The 21625-nt window shown below is 44.1% G+C and overlaps 1 protein-coding gene across 5 annotated transcripts in view; it reads left to right on the top strand.

Annotated features, from left to right (window-relative positions):
• The window catches only part of LOC143767170 (uncharacterized), a 66463-nt gene that overhangs the window by 35784 nt on the left and 9054 nt on the right, over window positions 1-21625 (top strand). For all 5 annotated transcript variants that reach the window (XM_077255255.1, XM_077255251.1, XM_077255250.1 and 2 more), the window contains 8 exons: window positions 1596-1645; window positions 1751-1844; window positions 1950-2011; window positions 3620-3722; window positions 16412-16485; window positions 16986-17055; window positions 17587-17657; window positions 17740-17848. In XM_077255255.1, the coding sequence (XP_077111370.1) occupies window positions 1760-1844; window positions 1950-2011; window positions 3620-3722; window positions 16412-16485; window positions 16986-17055; window positions 17587-17657; window positions 17740-17848 (574 nt within the window). In that variant the 5' untranslated portion in view covers window positions 1596-1645; window positions 1751-1759. The remainder of the gene's footprint in view (window positions 1-1595; window positions 1646-1750; window positions 1845-1949; window positions 2012-3619; window positions 3723-16411; window positions 16486-16985; window positions 17056-17586; window positions 17658-17739; window positions 17849-21625) is intronic.

Raw genomic sequence — 21625 nt, 5'->3', positions numbered from 1 at the left:
CTACAAAAAGCATTTACAAGCTGCGATTCTTTCAAAAAGGGGTGCCAGTAGGTACTAACAATGCAGGGTCGCCAAACTTTTGCATTGGCCCATTTTCCTTTTTCTAAATTTTGAAATGTAAAAGATGAAAAAATACATTTTTTTGCCTAAATTTCAAAGGAAATCTTTAAGTCCATTTAGAGATCATTTCATCTTCAACATGCTTAACTGTTCACAATAACAGTAGTTTTAACCAGGCATGCACAAACCTTGACATGTTTAACATGACCTGTATTAACATATTAAATAAGTAAATGGAAAAAAATGACGTGGGGTACCCCCATTTTTGGTAACCAGCAAAGTTAAAGTGTACATCTGAGAGCTGATATTATCAGGATTGGAAGGTTGATGGTTATTGGGCCCTTCTCAGCCTAAAATACCAGCTTGCAGATGCCTCAGAAGTGATGCATCACATTAGATGTGTCATTTCTGGCACGTTTCCTTCGCTCTTCCTGATTGCCCTGGTGTGTTGGCAATTGGGGTATTGGGGCTTGGGGTTGATGTCAGCTGTGAATTATCCAAAAACACAACTGACATCAAGCCCTGGTGTTCATAATGGAGTGGTGTGTATCAGACCACATCCCCTTACGAAGTTTAGTGATAAAAAAAAAAAATGTATTTTATTTAAATAAACACTCCTGACACGTTCCCTGGTTCACCAATTTATTAAAAAAAATCACACGCAGGCCCAAAGTAATCTAGGGAGAGGAATAAAAACAAAAAACGTTCCCACGCAGGTCTGACATAGTCCAGCGCTTCCTACAATGTTTCCCGAATTTGGCTCACGCTGCGCTCAGTGAGACCCGGCGTCTGTAAACAGCAGTAACGTTACTGACATCACCGCTTATCAGTCGCCTGCTCACGATGCACTCCATGAAACCCGGTGACTGTGAAGAGCTGTGATGTCAGTAATCGAGAAGAGATGAGGCAAAGAATGAGAATTGGTGTTCCTAATGGGATGCGCCACTTTTGTCGCTGCTGCAGGCTAGTATTTTTAGGTTGAGAAAGGCCCAATAAGAATAGACCTTCCTAGTCTGATATCAGCTCACAACTGTCTGCTTTACCTTTGCTAATCACAAAAAAATGGGGGGAACCCCACAGTCATTTTTTTTCACTTACCATATTTATTTGGTTAGTCCATGTACAGTAAGATACACATGCAGAGCACTCATTATATGTCTCACAGGTATCTTTTTAATTCTATCTTTGCACATCTTTAACACAAAAATCTGTCATTTCTATTTTGCATTGTATTCCGGTACGTGTCACATGGATGGCACACTTGTCATCCGCTTGTACGTGTGCGGTACGTATTGTTATCCGTGCAGCCAGAAAAAAGGGACAGGTCTACGTGTGGGTCATGTGTGCAATCACAGCGATTTTAATGGGTGTATGTGTCTCCGGTACATGTGAAAAGTGACTCCACACGAACCAGTAACACGGACTTGTGAAGAGGGCCTAAGATGGGTCTGACTGTAAGGTATTTGCTGCTTGCCCTCTTATAACCCATGTGTTCTCTTCTATATACTCAATCACTTAGTTTCTGTTCCCTGCAGATTTGTCCAGCAATAAGTGGCTTGGTTCTGGAATTACATTGCAGCATAAGGTAGATGAAATTAAGAATTTATCACCTCATTCTATAGTTTGTGTGCACAGTTTAGAATTTATATATCCGCCATTTTTAATGTTTTTATTTCTTGTTTGTTTTTAGCATAGAAATATGGCCACCATTAAAGTTGATCGTGTGGATAAGGAGAAGATGGGTCATCGCCAGTACAAGAGGGAGGTGATGCCTGAGGAAATGGGTAAGAATAACCACAACATCACCATACATGATCCGTAAGAAGAATATATGAAATTGATCTTTGTCTGATACTGTATATTCAGTCATTCCACCTGTGTTTTTGCAGATGCATCTGGTACATGGTATCCCTGTCCTAAAAAGGCCCAAAGGATGAGGAAGCCCATCAAGGTATCCCTTCTTTTTTTTTTTTTTTTTAATTAAAAATAAAAATTTAAATATATTGATCATTGTTGCTTTAAGACAGGCTGTCTTGCCAGTTGAATAAAAAATAAACTGTTTGCCACATTATTTTTAGAAGGTAAAGTGAAATCTCTACTTGCTTCTGGGGGCGGCTGCTATTTTGCTACCCAAGCCACAGATTTCAGAAAGTAACTCCCACCTCTCTTGATTTTGTAAAATCTATTGCTATACCAGGATTATTATTTATTTCATGACATAAACCTCTGTCACATTCTTTCTTTCACTAAGTAATTGTCATTGTGCTAATCCCTATCCCATCAACACATCCATTTCTTAAAGTGAGCTGTCAGTCACTAACAGGAGGCCAGTGGTGGGTGGGGAAAGATGCCAAAATGCTGAAAGTGCAAGGCAAGCCCCCTGTACTTGCAAGTCATTTGCATAAAAATTTGCCAGTCTGTTTCTATAAACTGGAGGCACAGTCTTATAAAACGAAGGTATGGACGTAATCGGCATTAAGGGAGCTTGGCATAGTTGATGATAGTTTGTGGACTAAAAACCTGACCGGTTCCCTTCTTTAATGAAGTGCCCGCTGGCCACCATATGACAGCTTTACAGCCTACCCTTTACCGTCTATGGTCTATGCTATAGTATATATTTATATTATAATATATCTATATCTATAATTATTATAGCTTTTTGTATCATTTTGAGAGCCTTAACACTTTCATTTTTTCCATTTTTGGAGCTGTGCAAGGGTTTGCCTTTTAGCATATCAAGCTGAGTATGTACCATATTTACCAGTTAAGAACCTATTGCGCTTTTTTTTCTCCTAGTCTACATACCCTCAACTAACACACTTTTATTAGACCTTCTATGGAAGTTATGTTGTACAGTATGTGATTGTTGCAGGGCTGAATGCCCTATAGGTCATATCATTATTTATGTCACAGCATATAGCCCCACAGTAATCATGTATCATGCAACCAAAGATCTAGTGTCTGAGGATGTTGGTTATAGGGTTGCATCCTTTTTACGTAACTGAAGTGCATATACAGTTATTTAAGAGTAGCCATCATTTTAATTCTTAGTTCAGAAATGAGTAGTAATCTTATCAGATAATTTTTCTTTTTTGACTTCCTAGACTGATCTTTCCCTCATTTGCGCAAATATCCCTATACCACACAGCCCTATTCCACATCGTACTCTGTTTCTAATCCGCCTGAACATTGTCATGTTGACCGAAACGTCACTCATTTTGTTTGTTGGATTGCGTTTCTTATTAAAACCAAAGTATTCCTTGCTACTGTAAGAGTGCCACATTCTGTTTCTCATTTGAATGTATGGAGCGATTTCCTATCCGGGCACCGTGTCCTTATACAGAGTGACGTATATTTTTAGGCAAAATTGCCTGGCTCTGATAACATTTATTGCAAAGAAACTTGTCCAAGCAATCTTTACAGATTTGTGTTTTTACTGATTCTTTTTTTTTTTTAACTTCTTTCCAGTCTGTATAAATGCTGTAGATGTGTTTTCTAAATTACTTATTTACTGAACTGCTCAGAATTTTAAACCATTGTTTTATTCTGAAAATTCCAGTCTGAAATTTTGAGGTTTGGTAAAGTGGAGAGGAGACTGGAAGTCATAGATGACGACCTTTCAATTGGTCCTGAACGTCTTTGCAAAGAGGAAAAACCATTAGGTCAGTCTTATTCCATTGTTACTGTTGGTTTAATGTTGCTGGTCTCCTGTCTGTGTTAGCAGTTTCAGGTCAGCAATTATTGTTATCATGGTAATCAATCTAAACTGTGTATAACTAAAACCAAAAATCTGAGCCAGACTATAAGCTTGTATATGTGCAAAGTGTAAGAGCATGTTCACACTATGGCAATTTCACAGACTTAACCCAAGAAAAAAAACAAAATGTGTATATACCGTACAGCAACTAAATACCGTAGTAATGGCACATGTAAATAACGTAGGGTACTTAGTTTAAGGCTATTTTGATTAACAAAAAACATTCCACCATGACAAAGTGTACCCAACAGGACGGTCCTAATCTGTCTAGTGTTAAAACCTTACTGTGTGTCATACAACGTCACTGTTAAGGGCAGCGCAGGAAAGGGCCCCGACTTAAGACACCCATCCAAATGGAATAGTTAGCTCAGAAAGGGAGGCCACGCTCCCTGTTTGTGTATTGTACAAGAGATTACAGCAAAACCAAAAACCTGAGCTAGACTATAACCTGGTATGCGTGCAAAGTGTAAGGGCACATTCACATTGTGGCCATTTCACAGACAAAACACAAGGAAAAAACTAAGTGAACATATATCCTACATCAGGTAAATAGTAATAGTACATGTAAATAACATAGGGTACTTAGTTAACGCTATTTTGATCAAAAGAACATAAAAGCCCTGCCACCAAGACAAGGTGTACCCATCGGGACTGTCCTCTTTGCTTGCTGGAATGGAATAGCTCTTCTTTCAGTCCAAATGGACGTTTCTTCAGAGACTTTTCTGGAATCCTTTGCTTTCATCCCTCTGTGCTAAATGCTGCCAATCATTTCGATAGCATCTGAAACTGATAGACTGCTAGATCAGCTACCAAGCTGTGATTGTCAGAGTCTGGGAATGGTGAAAGTGCATACCCCATGGTCCATTGTGAAGAAATGACCAACAGGACTGCAAAGCAGAGATTTCACATTCTGCACTCCCAAAGCAAGAAATGCGAATACCTCTGCAACGAAGTGAAAAACAGAAAATAAAAGGCAGAATTAGGGGCTCTCAGGGATCTTTAACCCCTTCACACCCCAAGCCTGTTTTCACCTATTTGACCAGGCCAAATTTTACAATCTGGCCAGTGTCAATTTATGTTGTAATAACTCTGGAATACTTCAATGGATCACCCTGATTCAGAGACTGGTTTTTTTTCATGACAAATTGGACTTCTTGTTGGTGGTAAAATATCTTCGATATGACTGGCATTTATTTGTGAAAAAAAAAAAGAAATTTGGAGAAAAAATTATTTGTTTTATGCCCATAAATCAGTGTGTTATGTCACACAAAATAAATAACATTTCCCACATGTCTACTGTACATCAGCAGTATTTTTGAAACATAATTTTCACTAGTCACCTTCCACGACAGCATAGGAGGTTGTCTCCACACCCTAATGGGGGACAGGAAGCTCAAAGAGTTTAAAAGCCCCTCCCACCTCCTACTCGCCAGTGTCTTTCCTGTCCCCCATGGAGCATGGAGAGGTTTTTTGTTTTTCCATACGCTGTGTGGCCAGCACCGCAATGTACCTGTTTTTATTGAGAGCCGGGCAGTGGTGGTCGTGGGCTCGTGGGCTTCACTCTCCTCCAGGCTGCTCCCGTCTCCCTGCCTTGTAGAGGAATCGGGACCTCCTGGCCCACCTGTGCTCCCGCTGGGGGTAAAGCGGGCCAGTGAGCCCCATAGCCGGAGACCTCCCTGAGCTCTCCGTCTTCCTCTTCCTCATGCACGCCGTACAAGCACGACTCAGAAGTGACGTCATACCACTTCCGGGTTTTGCGTTCCACAGTGGAACACATACGCTTCCGGGTTCGGGTAGCCTCTTGGCCCATGAACGGCGTGCAGAGCACGCTGAACTTGCTGACGCCTGCTCAGGACCCGGAGGGGGAGGAGCGAAAACTGAATGGTGCTGGGGGCAGGGTTTATTCATGTATAAACCTGCCGGAAGACACCTCCAAGTAAGGCTAATCCCTGCAGTATGGATGGTGTGTTCTTCCTCCCCTGCACCTGCAGATCCCAGCGCTGCCCCAGCCTCAGTAAGTCTGTGGAGAGGGATGGGTCCTAGCCCAAAGTCCTGGGTCTTACATTAGTGTATGGGGTGCTTTAATTATACTTCTCTCCCCTTTTTTCTAGGGAGACAAGTCTGCCCCCAAACACCCTGCAAAGAAGGTTCCTAGATGTACCATCTGTAATAAGAAACTTCCCTCTCCCTGGGAGAAGAAGCTATGTCAAGAATGTATGGATAAAGGTGGTCAGGGCTGAACATCCTTCACTCCTGGATAAAATATGTGCCTTTGTCAAGCAAGACGTCCAGTCATCCTGGGCCGATTTTACACCTCCACCTACTTCCCCGGGACCATCTCCCCCTAAGAAGAGAGAGATCCAAATTGAGGATTCCGACAGCTCTCATGGTTCAGTTTCAGAAAAATGGGAGGAATCTTCATTCCGTACTAGGAAATATTTCTTCTTCGCAGAATATATGGAGGAGTTAGTTAATGCAGTTCATAGCACTATGGGTTTGGAGGAGGAACAGGTTCCCCAAACAATTCAGGACGAAGTGTTTGAAGGGTTGAAAGCAGGAAAACAGATTGGTTTCCCGGTGCATGAGAACATCCTGAACATGATCTCTCAGGAGTGGGAGTCCCTGGAAAAAGGGTTGAGCACCCTCGGAGCTTAAATATAGATTTCCTCTCGAGGGTGAATCAGTTGGGATTTTCCTAAGGTGGAAGTGCAGGTGGTGAGAGTAGCCAAGAAAACTGCGCTCCCCTTTGAGGACTCGTCTCAGCTTAAGGATCCAATGGATAGGAAGGTGGAAAGCCTGCTGAAAAAATCCTGGGAGACTTCCACCTCATCACTTAAAACCAACCTAGCTTCCACCTGTGTTGCCAGATCCCTCTTCCAGTGGCTAGATCAATTAGAGAACCACATCTCTCAGGGGACCTCAAGATGGGAGTTATTAGACTCAATTCTTTTCTTGGCTGACGCCTCTGCAGAATCTGTCCGTATCACTGCCAGGTCCCTGGTTCAGTCCAACTCCACTAGAAGGGCTCTTTGGCTTAAAATGTGGAGTACGGATGTCACTTCTTAGATCAAATGTGCTCCATCCCCCTTTAAGGGTGAATATGTCTTTGGGCCAGCTCTTGATGAGACGCTTGACAAAGACCTACTGCTGGTCGAAATGTCATATTTTACCATGGCGGAGTAAAGTTTTTTTTTTTCTACTACTACACCTGGATGGAGCGCTGTTCTTCTATTTTTTTTTTACAGCTCTTGATGAGATACTGGAGAAGGCCACAGACAAAAAGAAAGCTCTTCCTGAGCAGAAAGCCGCAAATAAACTCTTTTTTCGTGCTGCTCTGCCTCAGACTCCTCAAACCAAGGGTAAAGGGAAAACCGGGAGATGGAGTTGTGCTAAAGGGAAGGGCAAAAATACCCTGGTTCCCCAGCAGCAACACCAACTGGACAAGCAATGACTCTTCACTCCGTAGGAAGGGAGGCTCTCAAATTTTTCCATCAATGGCAGATCATTTCCAATTGCCAGTGGGTCCTCAATGTTGTCAAGGAGGGCCTCCTTATAGAGGTCGAATTCTACCCTTATCGGGGTCTAAGAGTCACCTTCCTACCATCTCAGGGAGCCCAAGACCTACTATTCTTAGGTCTTCGGGATCTGTTAAAATTAGATGCAATCTCCCCACTACTGGTGGACGAGTGGGGAAGAGGTCACTACTCCCGCCTCTTTCTAGTGAAAAAACCTTCAGGGGAGGCTCTCATCATAATAAATTTGCAAGGTCTCAACCACCACATTATGTATCGGAGATTTGAGATGGAATCAGTGAAATCGGCGATTCCCCTAATAGGACCTCATTATTCTATGGCAACCATCGACCTGAATAATGCTTATTTTCACGTGCCAATCCATCCTCACCACAGAAAGTATCTGAGAATTGCAGTCCAACAAAACCAGCAGGTGGATCATTATCAGTACAATGTGCCCCCCTCAGCACCAAGGGTGTTCTCCACGATAGTGTTAGAGGCAGTGGCCTACATCGGGGGCAGGGTATCTGCATTGTTCCTTGTCTAGACAATCTCTTAATCATAGCTTCATCTGCTCTGACTCTCAGAAGTCGTGTAGCAAGGTCTCTAGAAATTTTACAATCACTGGGGTGGCTCCTAAATCTCAAAAAAATCAGAATTCCAACCCTCCACAGCGAGGCGGTTTCTGGGAGTTCTGCTGGATTCGAGAAAACAGATGTCTTTCCTACCAGAAGATCAGCGCTGACTGTGATAACCAGGATCTCAGAACTCCAGAAACAGAGGTCCCCTACCCTTCAGGCAGCCATGTCCGTCCTAGGCTTCGTGACCTCTTGTATTCAGTCAGTGCCTTGGGCTCAGGCCCACTCCAGGGTCCTACAGACTCATATTCTCAAGAGCTGGAACAGGAATCCCAACTCACTGAACAGGAGAGTTCAGACCCCAGGCCGAGTAAAGGCTTCCCTGGCTTGGTGGTTGAGCCCCAAAAGTCTACGCAGGGGTGTAGCCTGGTCTCAAACACCTAGTCACGGTAACAACCGACACCAGCAAGAGAGGCTGGGGTGCTGTAGTGTTCCATACTCCTTTCCAGGGACGTTAGAGTCCAGAGATAGGTGCCATGTCCCTAAACTTCAGAGAGCTGAAGGCAGTGGTAGAGGCTCTCCTTACAGCAGACAACCTAGTCACCTGTTGTCACGTGAGAGCATATTCGGACGACATAACTACCGTAGCCCACCTCAAATATCAGGGCAGCACAAAGTTCAACAGCTTGAAAAGCATAACACGCCAAATATTTTGTTGGGCCGAAAAACATCTTCTCTCCCTGACAGCCGTCCACCTAGAAGGGTCCTCCAACCTCCAAGCAGATTTTCTGAGTCGCCAGGACATACAGCTGGGATAATGGAGCCTGGACCAGGAAATCTTCCAGATGCAAGTAGCAAGATGGGGTCTGCCAGAGATCGACTTATTCACCTGAGGCCAAAATACAAAGGTCGAAACCTTTGTCTCCCTGAACCCCAGGAGCAGGTCCATGGGAGTGGATGCCTTCGCCCCGCAGTGGAGCTTCCAGTTAGCCTATGCGTTTCCTCCGATTTAGATGCTGGCGAGTACTCTTGGGAAGATCATGTACCAACCATCCTAGTGGCTCCGATGTGGCCAAGAAGAAGCTGGTTCAATGTTATCAATTGATCTCCAGGTAGACGGTCCGGTTTAGTTGCCACTAGATCCCGACCTTCTCTTGCAGGGACCTCTTTATCATCCGAATCCTCAAAAACTGAGATTAGTTGCTTGGTTACTGAGGCACAGGTGTTACGTGCACAAGGGCTTTTGGACAAAGTAATTTCGACCTTAAAAAAGTCCAGAAAACCAGTCTCCATACCCATTTATAACAAGGTGTGGAAAAAAATCTTGGTGCATGCTGTCACGTCGGACGCTGTTCAGACCAGGTCGTTCGACAAACTACGGTAATTCCGCTTTTGACCACTATTTGCTCATTGGCGTCGGCTAGGTTTTGTCCAGCTGTTCCGGGGTTAATGTACCTGATCCTCGGATTGGAAGCTGGGCCATGGCCTTTAAATTGTTCTCCGGATCATTGGGCGTCGCCGATTATAGCTTCTGTCTTGTGCGTTGTTATCTCGGTCCGGAGTTGAGAGCTGGTTGTTGGAGATTCGTTGCTGGTGGTGTATTTTCCTTAGTCTTATTTACTCCTTCCTATATTTGTATTTAATTTGCCCTGCACATTTATAGTGTATTCCTGAGTGACTGCGGCGTGGTGTATATTTTCCTTTATCCTTGTCTGTGCTAACTCTGGGTATTGGAGTATTACCTCTTCACTGGGTGGTGGGCGGTTGGTTTCAGCCTAGGGTTGAAACAGGAGACAGGGCGAGGGTCGAGGCCTGGACATGCACACCATCAGTGTAAACTCCAGGTAGAGGGTCAGTTAGGATTTCCCTAGTCTGAGGGAAATTGCAGGGGCCCGGGTTATTAGCTCTCACCCATTTAGTCTCCCCGTGACATTATAATCGGCCCAACAACAAAAAAAAAAGGGTTTTTTTTTTTTTTTCTCTCTTGTCATGGATCCTATGACTTCCATAACCCACCAGTTGGAGGCGCTGTCCCTACAGGTCACTGAGTTGAGGGGAGCAGTTCAGCAACAGGGACTAGCAGTATCTAATGTGCAAGATGGAGCGACCGGAAGAGTTGCTGAGCCTAAATTCCCTTTGCCTGAAAAATTTGCTGGGGAACGCAGTAAATTTGTTTCTTTTCGTGACGCTTGCAAACTATATTTCTGTATGCGCCCGATCTCCTCGGGTAATGAGGCTCAGCGTGTGGGCCTGGTGTTGTCATTGTTAAGCGGGGATCCCCAAGCATGGGCGTTTTCTTTGCCAACTGATTCTGTTGCATTTGACTCTGTGGAGTTTTTTTTTTTCTTCTCTTGGGAATATCTACGATGAATCTGACAGAATGGCTCTAGCAGAATCTAAGATATGCACTATTCGCCAGGGGGAGCGAGTTGCAGAGGATTACTGCTCTAAATTTTTTCGCTGGGCGATTGATACACAATGGAATGATCCAGCATTGCGGAGTCAGTTTATTCATGGGGTTTCTGGAAGGGTTAAAAAAGCCCTTCTGATGTACGAGACTCCTGCTGCTCTAGATTCCGCTATGAGTCTGGTTGTCCGCATTGATCGCCGTTTGCGTCAGGGGGAGCATGAGACACCGCCTATGGGAGAAGGTTTGGGTTCACGTGAGGTTGCTGCAGGTGAGCCCACGGAACCTATGCAACTCGCAGGGGTATCACATGTTCAGAATCGAGCTCCTGAGCTCAGGAAGCAGGGAGCCTGTTTTTACTGTGGTAAAACTGGTAATTTTGTTAACATCTGTCCTCTGCTGTCTAAGAAAAACGCAACGGCGGAAAACTTCTAAGCTCAGAGGGTGTGGAGGAGACCAATCTGAGCTTATGTATATCCTCCATGGTGGTTTCTCAATGCATGCTCCCTGCTAAGGTTTTCATCGCTGGCAGTGAGCTGCCAATTACTGTTTTTGTGGATAGTGGTTCAGCCACAAATCTCATTGATGAGGAGTTTGCGCGCACAGCAGGTTTTAGGATTGAAAAACTGTCTCATCCTATCCGCGTGGTCACCATCAATGCTGCTCCTCTCTCTCAGGGGGAGATTACTGAATTTGTGGCTGAGGTGAAACTCCACATTGGGGTTCTACATTCCGAGCAGGTTACATGTAAGGTGCTCAGGAATCTTCCTGCTCAGGTGGTTTTGGGTTTTCCTTGATTGTCTATGCACAACCCGGTAATTGACTGGAAAACTCAGGACATAATTCGGTGGAGCGAGTTCTGCCAGGAGAATGGCCTGGCCACATGTGTGGCTGCGGTGACTTCAAGCGTTCCGGAGTCACTTCTGGATTTTGTGGATGTGTTCTCTGAAAAGGGTTGCTCAGAGTTGCTGCCACATCGTCCCTATGACTGTTCTATCAGGTTTAAACCAGGGGCCAAGTTGCCTAAAGCAAGGATGTTTAACATCTCCGGTCCGGAGAGACAAGCGTTAAAAGATTATATTGCTGAAAGCTTGAGCAAAGGGCACATCAGGCCGTCATCCTCGCCGGTGGCAGCAGGGTTCTTCTTCGTGAAGAAGAAAGATGGCGGATTACGCCCGTGTTTGGATTTCTGGGAGTTGAACCAGATTACGGTTCGTGATCCATACCCGATGCCACTGATACCAGATTTGTTCAACCAGGTGGCGGGTGCTAAGTGGTTTACCAAGCTTGACCTCAGGGGGGCGTACAACCTCATAAGAGTCCGTCAAGGTGATGAGTGGAAGACGGCTTTTAATACCCCTGAGAGTCATTTTGAAAATTTGGTGATGCCTTTTGGGTTGACTAACGCACCTGCAGTGTTCCAACATTTCATCAATGATGTGTTCTCGCATGTTTTGGGGAAATTCGTTATCGTGTACCTAGATGACATCCTCATATATTCTTGCGACCGTGATGCTCATTTAGATCATGTCAGGCAGGTGTTACAGCTTCTCAGAGAGAATAAGCTGTATGCTAAACTTGAGAAATGTGTATTTTCTGTTCAAGAGTTGCCTTTCTTGGGTTATATTGTGTCTGCTTCTGGTTTTAAAATGGACGCCGCTAAGGTGCAAGCGGTACTGCATTGGGAACGGCCTGATAACCTGAAAGCACTTCAGCGGTTCCTTGGGTTTTCTAACTACTATAGGAAATTAATCAAGGATTTTTCCATCATTGCTAAACCGCTAACTGACATGACTAAAAAGGGTACCAATTTCTCCGTTTGGCCTGAGGCTGCTGTGCGCGCATTTGAATTTCTTAAGAACAGTTTTGTTTCAGCCCCCATTCTTGTGCAGCCAGACGTATCAAAACCCTTTGTTGTGGAAGTCGATGCGTCTGAGGTTGGTGTGGGGGCGGTACTATCTCAAGGCTCATCTTTGAGTGGTTTGCGTCCGTGCGCCTATTTCTCAAAGAAACTGTCGTCCGCCGAACGTAACTACGATATCGGCAACAGGGAGTTGTTGGCAATCAAGTTGGCTTTTGAGGAATGGCGACACTTCTTGGAGGGGTCGGTACATCAGGTTACTGTTATTACCGATCATAAGAATCTGCTGTATTTGGAGTCAGCCAAGCGTCTGTCCCCCAGGCAGGCTCGCTGGGCATTGTTTTTCACGCGGTTCAATTTTGTTGTCACTTACAGACCGGGGTCTAAAAACACTAAGGCGGATGCTCTGTCCAGGTGTTTTCCGGGGGGAGAACCTCGGGAGGATCCAGTACCCATCCTCCAAAAGGGTGTTGTGGTTTCGGCTCTCACTACCGAGGTTGAGGCTGAGATTGCCGAGGCTCAGAAGGAGGTACCATCTGAGCTTCCCATCAACAAATATTTTGTACCGCTTCATCTCCGCTTAAAGGTTTTGGCGGAGCATCATGATGCTGTCCTGGCTGGCCACCCAGGGGTTAGAGGTACCTTGGAGTTGGTGTCACGTCGGTTTTGGTGGCCCAAGATCCGACAGGATGTGGTCTCATACGTGTCAGCTTGTAGCACGTGCGCTAGGGCTAAGACGCCCCGCTCCCGTCCTGTTGGCACACTACTTCCTCTTGAAGTACCTAGTAAGCCATGAACGGAAATCTCCATGGATTTCATCACTGATTTGCCCTCATCAGCTGGGAACACGGTCATCTTGGTGATTGTTGATCGGTTTTCAAAAATGTCGCACTTTGTGCCTTTACCTTCGTTGCCTAACGCTAAGACTCTGGCTCAGGTATTTGTGCAGGAGGTGGTCAGACTTCATGGGGTTCCATCTGACATCGTGTCTGATAGGGGGTCTCAGTTTGTGGCAACATTTTGGAAAGCATTTTGCTCACGGCTGGGGATCAAGTTGTCTCATTCTTCGACGTTCCATCCTCAGTCAAATGGTCAGACTGAGCGTATGAACCAAAATTTGGAACAGTACTTACGCTGCTTTGTCTCTGATAACCAGGAGGAGTGGTCTACCTTTCTTCCTTTGGCTGAGTTTGCCATCAATAATCACCGCCAGGAGTCTTCTGGGGAGTCTCCGTTTTTTTGTGTTTACGGGTTACATCCTCAATTTTGTACCTTGAGTCAGAGGGGCTCTTCCGGCGTTCCGGAGGAGGATCAGTTAGGAGCACAATTGTCATCAGTCTGGAGGAGAGTTAAACAGCGCCTGTTGAGTGTGGGTGCTAGGTACAAACGTGTGGCTGACAGTAGGCGTGTGCCAGGTCCGGACCTGAGTGTGGATGACTGGGTGTGGTTATCCACAAAAAACATAAGACTCAAAATACCATCCCTTAAATTGGGTCCACGGTTTATTGGTCCATTTAGGGTCACCGCCGTCATTAACCCAGTAGCGTACCGATTGGAGCTCCCTACGGTGTATAAGATACACAACGTGTTCCACAGGTCTCTTCTAAAGAAGGTGGTGGGTTCTGTGGACGCGGCTCCTATGCCACCTCCAGTCTTGGTGGATGGTAATTTGGAGTTTGAAGTCTCCAAGGTGGTTGACTCTCGTGTAGTGCGTCGTACTTTACAGTACTTGGTACACTGGCATGGTTATGGGCCTGAGGAGAGGTCCTGGGTACCAGCCTCGGATATTCATGCGGATCGGCTGGTCAGGTTTTTTCATCGTCGCCATCCAGACAAGCCGGGTCCTATAAGCCGTGAGGGCCCTGGGGTCCCTCGTAGAAGGCGGGGTACTGTCATGTCGGACGCTGTTCAGACCAGGTCGTTCGACAGACAGCGGTAATTCCGCTTTTGACCACTATTTGCTCATTGGCGTCGGCTAGGTTTTGTCCAGCTGTTCCAGGGTTAATGTACCTGATCCTCGGATTGGAAGCTGGGCCATGCCCATGGCCTTTAAATAGTTCTCCGGATCATTGGGCGTCGCCGATTATAGCTTCTGTCTTGTGCGTTGTTATCTCGGTCCGGAGTGGAGAGCTGGTTGTTGGAGATTCGTTGCTGGTGGTGTATTTTCCTTAGTCTTATTTACTCCTTCCTATATTTGTATTTAATTTGCCCTGCACATTTATAGTGTATTACTGAGTGACTGCGGCGTGGTGTATATTTTCCTTTATCCTTGTCTGTGCTAACTGTGGGTATTGGAGTATTACCTCCTCACTGGGTGGTGGGCGGTTGGTTTCAGCCTAGAGTTGAAACAGGAGACAGGGTGAGGGTCGAGGCCTGGACATGCACACCATCAGTGTAAACTCCAGGTAGAGGGTCAGTTAGGATTTCCCTAGTCTGAGGGAAATTGCAGGGGCCCGGGTTATTAGCTCTCGCTCATCTAGTCTCCCCGTGACACTTGCCTAATATACCAGATCTATTCCACCCCAACATTTTGCAGATATTGGACTTCTTACAGAAGGGTTACAGTTGAACCTTCAAGGTACTAGACCGGAGGCCTAAGTTTCTGCCCTGAGCTCTGTATTTGATCAAGACTTGCTCCAACCATCGTTGGATTAAAAGGTTCATGGTGTCAGCCCTTAGACTATGTCCCAGGAATCAGACTGGTATCTAGGATCTAAATTTTGTCCTCAAAGGCCTCACACAACTGCCATTTGAACCTCTGTCCTCCTGTACCTCTCAGGTTCTTTCATTCAAAGCAGCCTTCGTAGTCGCCATAACTATCATAAGATGAATAGTGAAATTAAGGGCATTGTCTATAAAAGAACCTTATTTAATAAATATAGACGATTGTATAGTTCTTCATCTTGATCCGTCTTTTCTGCCCAAGGTGGTGTCTGATTTCCACCGTTCACAAGATATCACCCTTCCCTCCTTTTGCCAGAATACAACAAATGCAAAAGAGGAGGAATTTCATACTCTCGATGTTCGGTGTACGGTTTTGCATTACTTACAGCAAAACCAAACCATGGAGAGTTGACCAGAATTTATTTGTTCATCCGTTGCGTCTAAATAAAGGAAAGAAGGTGGCAAAAAGTACCATCGCAAATTGGATCAAGAGAGCCATATCTGAAGCATGTCTAGCCCAGAATATGACACCAAGCCACACACCACGAGGATGAGTTCCTCTATTAATATATTCTCTACTATTTCCATTACAATCGCTATACTTCAAAGAGGAGAAATTGTAGCTATTGGGCCTCATTTGATGCCATCGTTAGTGTACAAGTTTTTGTTCTTTAACCTATTGCACAGTAATTTATATTACGGTACTTCATTGATTTATATCATAAATGTTATATATAGAATGTAATAATGAGCTTGTCATATCCCATTAGACATATATTTTATGTGTTTTTGTAATCTGAAAAATGTTAATAAAAACATACAAAATGGTCGTGGTCCATAAACTACCTTGAAATTATTGTTTAAGAAATATTTATGAAATGTCATGGAGTTGTGGATTGATTTCTTCTTTTAAAAAAAAAGCTTTCCTATTTTGGACATGTCTACATTAGGGTTATTTAGACATATATTGAATTTGTGTCTTTGTCACATGCGGAGCATGCTTGGGAAAACCTTTTTAAGTCATGTGTGTCTAGAGAAGCAAATTATATCTGTCACCAGGTTTTTCTGTGTAGTCTGAGAGCAGCATGATGCAGCGTCTGAGACCCTGATTCTAGCAATTTCACTTGCTGTTCTACATGCTGTCATTTTGATATCACTGTTTTCTATGCTGCAGATCTAGTAGTGTTCAGAATGTTGATCCCTGTTTAACCCTGCCCACACCACTACTGATCAATGGTGGGGGAGGGGTTACACAAAGCAGTTGACTAGGAGGCACGAGATACCTAGTCCTCTGTAGATAATCTATTTGTGATTAAACACAGATTTTTATGGAAAGGGGAACACAGAGCCAAGTAAGTGACACATCTCTGGAATCAGGGTTTCTGCCCCTACATCATGGTGCTCTCAGATAACATAGCAAAACCTGCTGACAGCTTTCACTTTTTGAAAAAATGTAACTAACTTTATTGCTATGTCATGTGTTTTTGTGAAAAAATTTAACTCCCTGGGGTCCGTTCTATATCATAATGGTCACCAACCTGAGTGTACTCAGTAAGTGTGTGTCTCCTACAGATGGGTACAGTAAGAAGAAAGCACCAGAGAGATGTCCGCAGGAAGACAGTCACAATGTTATACAGGATGATGAGGTAGATGAAACTTAGATAACTAGTTGTAAGTCTGAAAAAAATTTTATTCAAGGATTATAGCTGTAGAAAAGAAGACCTTGACCACACATCCAAATATATATTAATCTACTGTGGCTAAGCAAGATTTACAAAACTGACCATGAGGTCCTTAATTACCATTTTGATCAGATTGTATAAGCCTACTGCCATGTCATGGCAAACCTTTCAGTGGGTCCATGCCTGCTGTCAGGGCGCCCCACAGCATCCATGCCAGGCAAAGCCTCTCCGCTCTGGTCACACCAATCCAGAGACACATCAACAATGGTCGCAACTCAGCGCCTGCTGGCGAGTTACATCAGTCTACAATATTTGGATGCACGGTCCATGTTTTTTCTTTTTTTTACAGCTGTAATACCTTACTTAAGTATATAACCTTTAAAATGACAACATTTACATTGCATTTTTTTCTAATATAAGTTTATGCCTTTTTTTTTCTCTTGGTTCTTGTGAATGTTTCAAAGGCTCTAAATCTTACGTCTTATGAGAAGAATCTTCTGCATTCAAAGATGAAAGATAGCGTTATCCACACAGGTAGGTACTAACTACTAAGTGCATTAAGCATTTCTATAGTTTCCTCTTTGTGTCACACGCAGTTTTGGTTGCACAACCTGATACTGGCTTAATTAACCTTTAATTAGTCGTGTGGGGTCCCCATTGGACCCCAAGAGAGTTTGTTTTTGTCATATTTCCACAAGTATGGAAGGTAGGTAACCATCCGTTTTGGTAGCTTCCTAGCTCGAGCACCCCTCCCTCCTCAGTGCAACGTGAGAGGCGGCATCGACTACACGTTCCTCAGTGAGGTTCTTGTGACTAATAGTGTAAGTATTTTGCTGCGGCTATCTGAAGATTAAGAATTGGCCCATATATGGCGAAGAAGTAGGCTGCATACTTTTCCTTAAATATCTCAACCATCATATTGGCCAGGGGACCACCTGGCAAACTGAATGTAATTGACATTACCAAGAAATGTTGCATATTGTATATTGATATTTCAACAAGAAGATTCCACAAAATACTGTACGTATGCCCGATCCATCCATTCTGTGTATTTTGTTCCAACAGATGGATCGAATAGCCGAAGTAGAGTCGACTCTGATTGTTCGGAAGATTACAGGTCCACAAAAGACTACCAGGTAAGTGCACAGGGTGTCTGTAACATTCGTGCATTACATAAAATCCTCTTATTAATGGCTTTAAATTCTGTGCCACATTTAGGCAGATTGCATAGAGGTGGGAACTGATGAGGCTACATCTCCGAGTGACAGCGAGGAAGAAATGTACCTGACAGCTGAACAAAGGGTTAAGGAGGAAGATGCCAATGAAGGTGAATAAAACACAGGCTTGTATTTTACAAACCATAAAATAATTTTTTTTGTACATAATTTCTTACAAAACAGCATTAAAGAAAACTGAACAATTAATGATAGAAGTGAGGGCTCATTCATACATCATGCAAGAAAATCTGTCCAAGTGCCATTAGTGGTTTTTGTTTGCTTGTTTTTTTTTATATATATATATTAGTTTGGTCAATGTAAGGGTACCGTCTCACAGTGGCACTTTTGTCGCTACGACGGTACGATTCGTGACGTTCCAGCGATATCCATACGATATCGCTGTGTCTGACACGCAGCAGCGATCAGGGACCCCGCTGAAAATCGTACATCGTAGCAGATCGCTTGGAACTTTATTTCGTCGCTGGATCTCCCGCTGTCATCGCTGGATCGGTGTGTGTGACACCGATCCAGCGATGCGTTCGCTTGTAACCAGGGTAAACATCGAGTTACTAAGCGCAGGGCCGCGCTTAGTAACCCGATGTTTTCCCTGGTTACCATCGTAAATGTAAAAAAAACCAAACAGTACATACTCACATTCTGGTGTCCATCAGGTCCCTAGCCGTCTGCTTCCCGCACTGACTGTGAGTGCCGGCCGGAAAGCAGGGCACAGCAGTGACGTCACCGCTGTGCTCTGCTTTCACTTTACGGCCGGCACTCAGTCAGAGCGGGAAGCAGACGGCGAGGGACCTGACGGACACCGGAATGTGAGTATGTACTGTTGTTTTTTTTTACATTTACGATGGTAACCAGGGTAAACATCGGGTTACTAAGCGCGGCCCTGCGCTTAGTAACCCGATGTTTACCCTGGTTACCCGGGGACTTCGGCATCGTTGGTCACTGGAGAGCTGTCTGTGTGACGGCTCTCCAGCGACCACACAACGACTTACCAACGATCACGGCCAGGTCGTATCGCTGGTCGTGATCGTTGGTAAATCGTTTTGTGTAACGGTACCCTTAGTTTTTACCATCCGAGTTCAGTCAGAGTTTCATCAGTGAAACTAAAAAAAAAAAAAAATACTTTCTCTATCTTTTCCTGTCTAGCCATCCATGACAGCTTACGAGTGCTGTCTGATTTTTTTTTTTTTTTTTTTAATTTCACACCCATAGGCTTGCACTGCCGGTTTTGATCCAACATTCTAATCAATGCTGGACATGTCTCCATGATTTTGCGCAGACCACTTGATCTGTGAAAAACCAAGGAAATATTAACAGCGCCATTATGTTAGCTATGAGTGCTATTCGTGAAAACGCAGGTAGTATTCATATGCAAAAGCAGACATGTAAATGAGTCCTTACTGATATCACTTACAGAATTTAATTGGCTCCACACATGAGAAAATGAAGGGGTATGTTCAGAATTTCATTTGAATTAATTTGAATTTTTGTAGCCTGACTTCAATGCGTGTCTTAATGATCACACGGGTGCAGAAACTGTGCTGGTCTTGGCATGTCAAGGCTATGCAACCCTTCCAACACAGTTATCAATTTTGCGAGAGGGCTTCTTGTGAATCACTGCATATTGGGGCAACATACTCGTTAGGGATTTTATTTATATTCAGGAAAATTGAAGCCATAAGATGGCTGGGCCAGATGTCTTTGCATTATGGTAATTAGGGAAGCATGGCACTTGTGGAATCCTGGTGTTGCACAAGTAGGGTAACCAAATCCATCAGCTGCGATGTAGAAATACTTGGCACTCATATAGGTGTATTCAAGAACTTTTTCATTCAATTAAGAAATTCCAGAAAATTAAGAGACGTTTCGGTCAATACCTGACCTTCATCTGTCTATAACAATAAATGCAGAAAGCCATAAGCAAAAAAAGCTATAGAGAAACACCATCACTCAAGTCATGTCACTAAATAAACAGAACAAGAAAACATAACTTCACAGGGTGTCATTAATAACATCAATACATCATTGTGAAGAAAATGATGCAAACTCCAAATTAGCATAACTATAATGCTATTTCTAGGACAAATAATAGAAAAAGGGAAATATGAAAATACTGAGAAAAATTTGGAAAGTGGGAGGCAGAGGAGAGGACTCAGTTACGAGAGGCAGTCCCCTTCATAATTAAGTAGTCCCTAGTTCACATAGAGATGAGGTAGCGAGAGCCTTGTTGTAGTGATATTATATATATATTATGTGGGTTCTGCCCTCTGGTGCAGCAGTCTAACAACTGCTGAGCTTGGGTGCCCCTCATTGAGCCTTGGTGTTTAATACACAATACTTTGGAGTTTGCATTCTTTCTTTTACCATGATGTATTGGTTATTGATGACATCCTGTGAAATTTCATGCACATGCTGCTTATTTTTTTTCTTGCAGATTTGAACTTTCAAAGCATTTTGATGCTTAGGAGACAGTGGGGCTGGTAAATATATATTACATAGGAGACATTGGGGCTGGTGCATATACAGTACAGACTAATAGTTTGGACACACCTTCTCATTTAAAGATTTTTCTGTATTTTTATGACTATGAAAATTGTACATTCACACTGAAGGCATCAAAACTATGAATTAACACATGTGGAATTATATACTTAACAAAAAAGTGTGAAACAACTGAAATTATGTCTTATATTCTAGGTTCTTCAAAGTAGCCACCTTTTGCTTTGATGACTGCTTTGCACACTCTTGGCTTTCTCTTGATGAGCTTCAAGAAGTAGTCACCGGGAATGGTCTTCCAACAATCTTGAAGGAGTTCCCAGAGATGCTTAGCACTTGTTGGCCCTTTTGCCTTCTCTTAGGTCCAGCTCAACCCAAACCATCTCGATTGGGTTTCATGTCTGGTGACTGTGGAGGCCAGGTAATCTGGCGTAGCACCCCATCACTCTCCTTGGTCAAATAGCCCTCACACAGCCTGGAGGTGTGTTTGGGGTCATTGTCCTGTTGAAAAACAAATGATGGTCCAACTAAACGCAAAACGGATGGAATAGCATGCCACTGCAAGATGCTGTGGTAGCCATGCTGGTTCAGTATGCCTTCAATTTTGAATAAATCCCCAACAGTGTCCCCAGCAAAGCACCCCCACACCATCACACCTCCTCGTCCATGCTTCACGGTGGGAACCAGGCATGTAGAGTCCATCCGTTAACCTTTTCTGCGTCGCACAGAGACATGGTGGTTGGAACCAAAGATCTCAAATTTGGACTCATCAGACCAAAGCACAGATTTCCACTGGTCTAATGTCCATTCCTTGTGTTCTTTAACCCATGCAAGTCTCTTCTGCTTGTTACCTGTCCTTAGCAGTGGTTTCCTAGCAGCTATTTTACTATGAAGGCCTGCTGCACAAAGTCTCCTCTTAATAGTTGCTGTAGAAATGTGCCTTCTGCTAGAACTCTGTGTGGCATTGACCTGGTCTCTAATCTGAGCTGCTGTTAACCTGCGATTTCTGAGGCTGGTGACTCGGATAAACTTATCCTCAGAAGCAGAGGTGACTCTTCATCTTCCTTTCCTGGGGCGGTCCTCATGTGAGCCAGTTTCTTTTGTAGCGCTTTTTTGGTTTTTGCCACTGCACTTGGGGACACTTTCAAAGTTTTCCCAATTACTCTGTCGCCTCATTGGGGGACACAGGACCATGGGTGTTATGCTGCTGTCCACTAGGAGGCGACACTATGCATAATCTGAAAAAGATTAACTGTGGCTCCTCCTGTGCAGTATACACCCCTGGATGGCATCAGCCTTCTCCAGTTTTTGCTTAGTGTCGCATAGGAGGCACACCTAAAAGATTTTTACTCCGACGGGATTACAGATGAAGAAAA

Source organism: Ranitomeya variabilis, chromosome 4 (assembly GCF_051348905.1).
Source record: "Ranitomeya variabilis isolate aRanVar5 chromosome 4, aRanVar5.hap1, whole genome shotgun sequence".
Taxonomy (NCBI): Eukaryota; Metazoa; Chordata; class Amphibia; order Anura; family Dendrobatidae; genus Ranitomeya; species Ranitomeya variabilis.
This window is presented reverse-complemented; position numbering and strand designations above follow the sequence as displayed.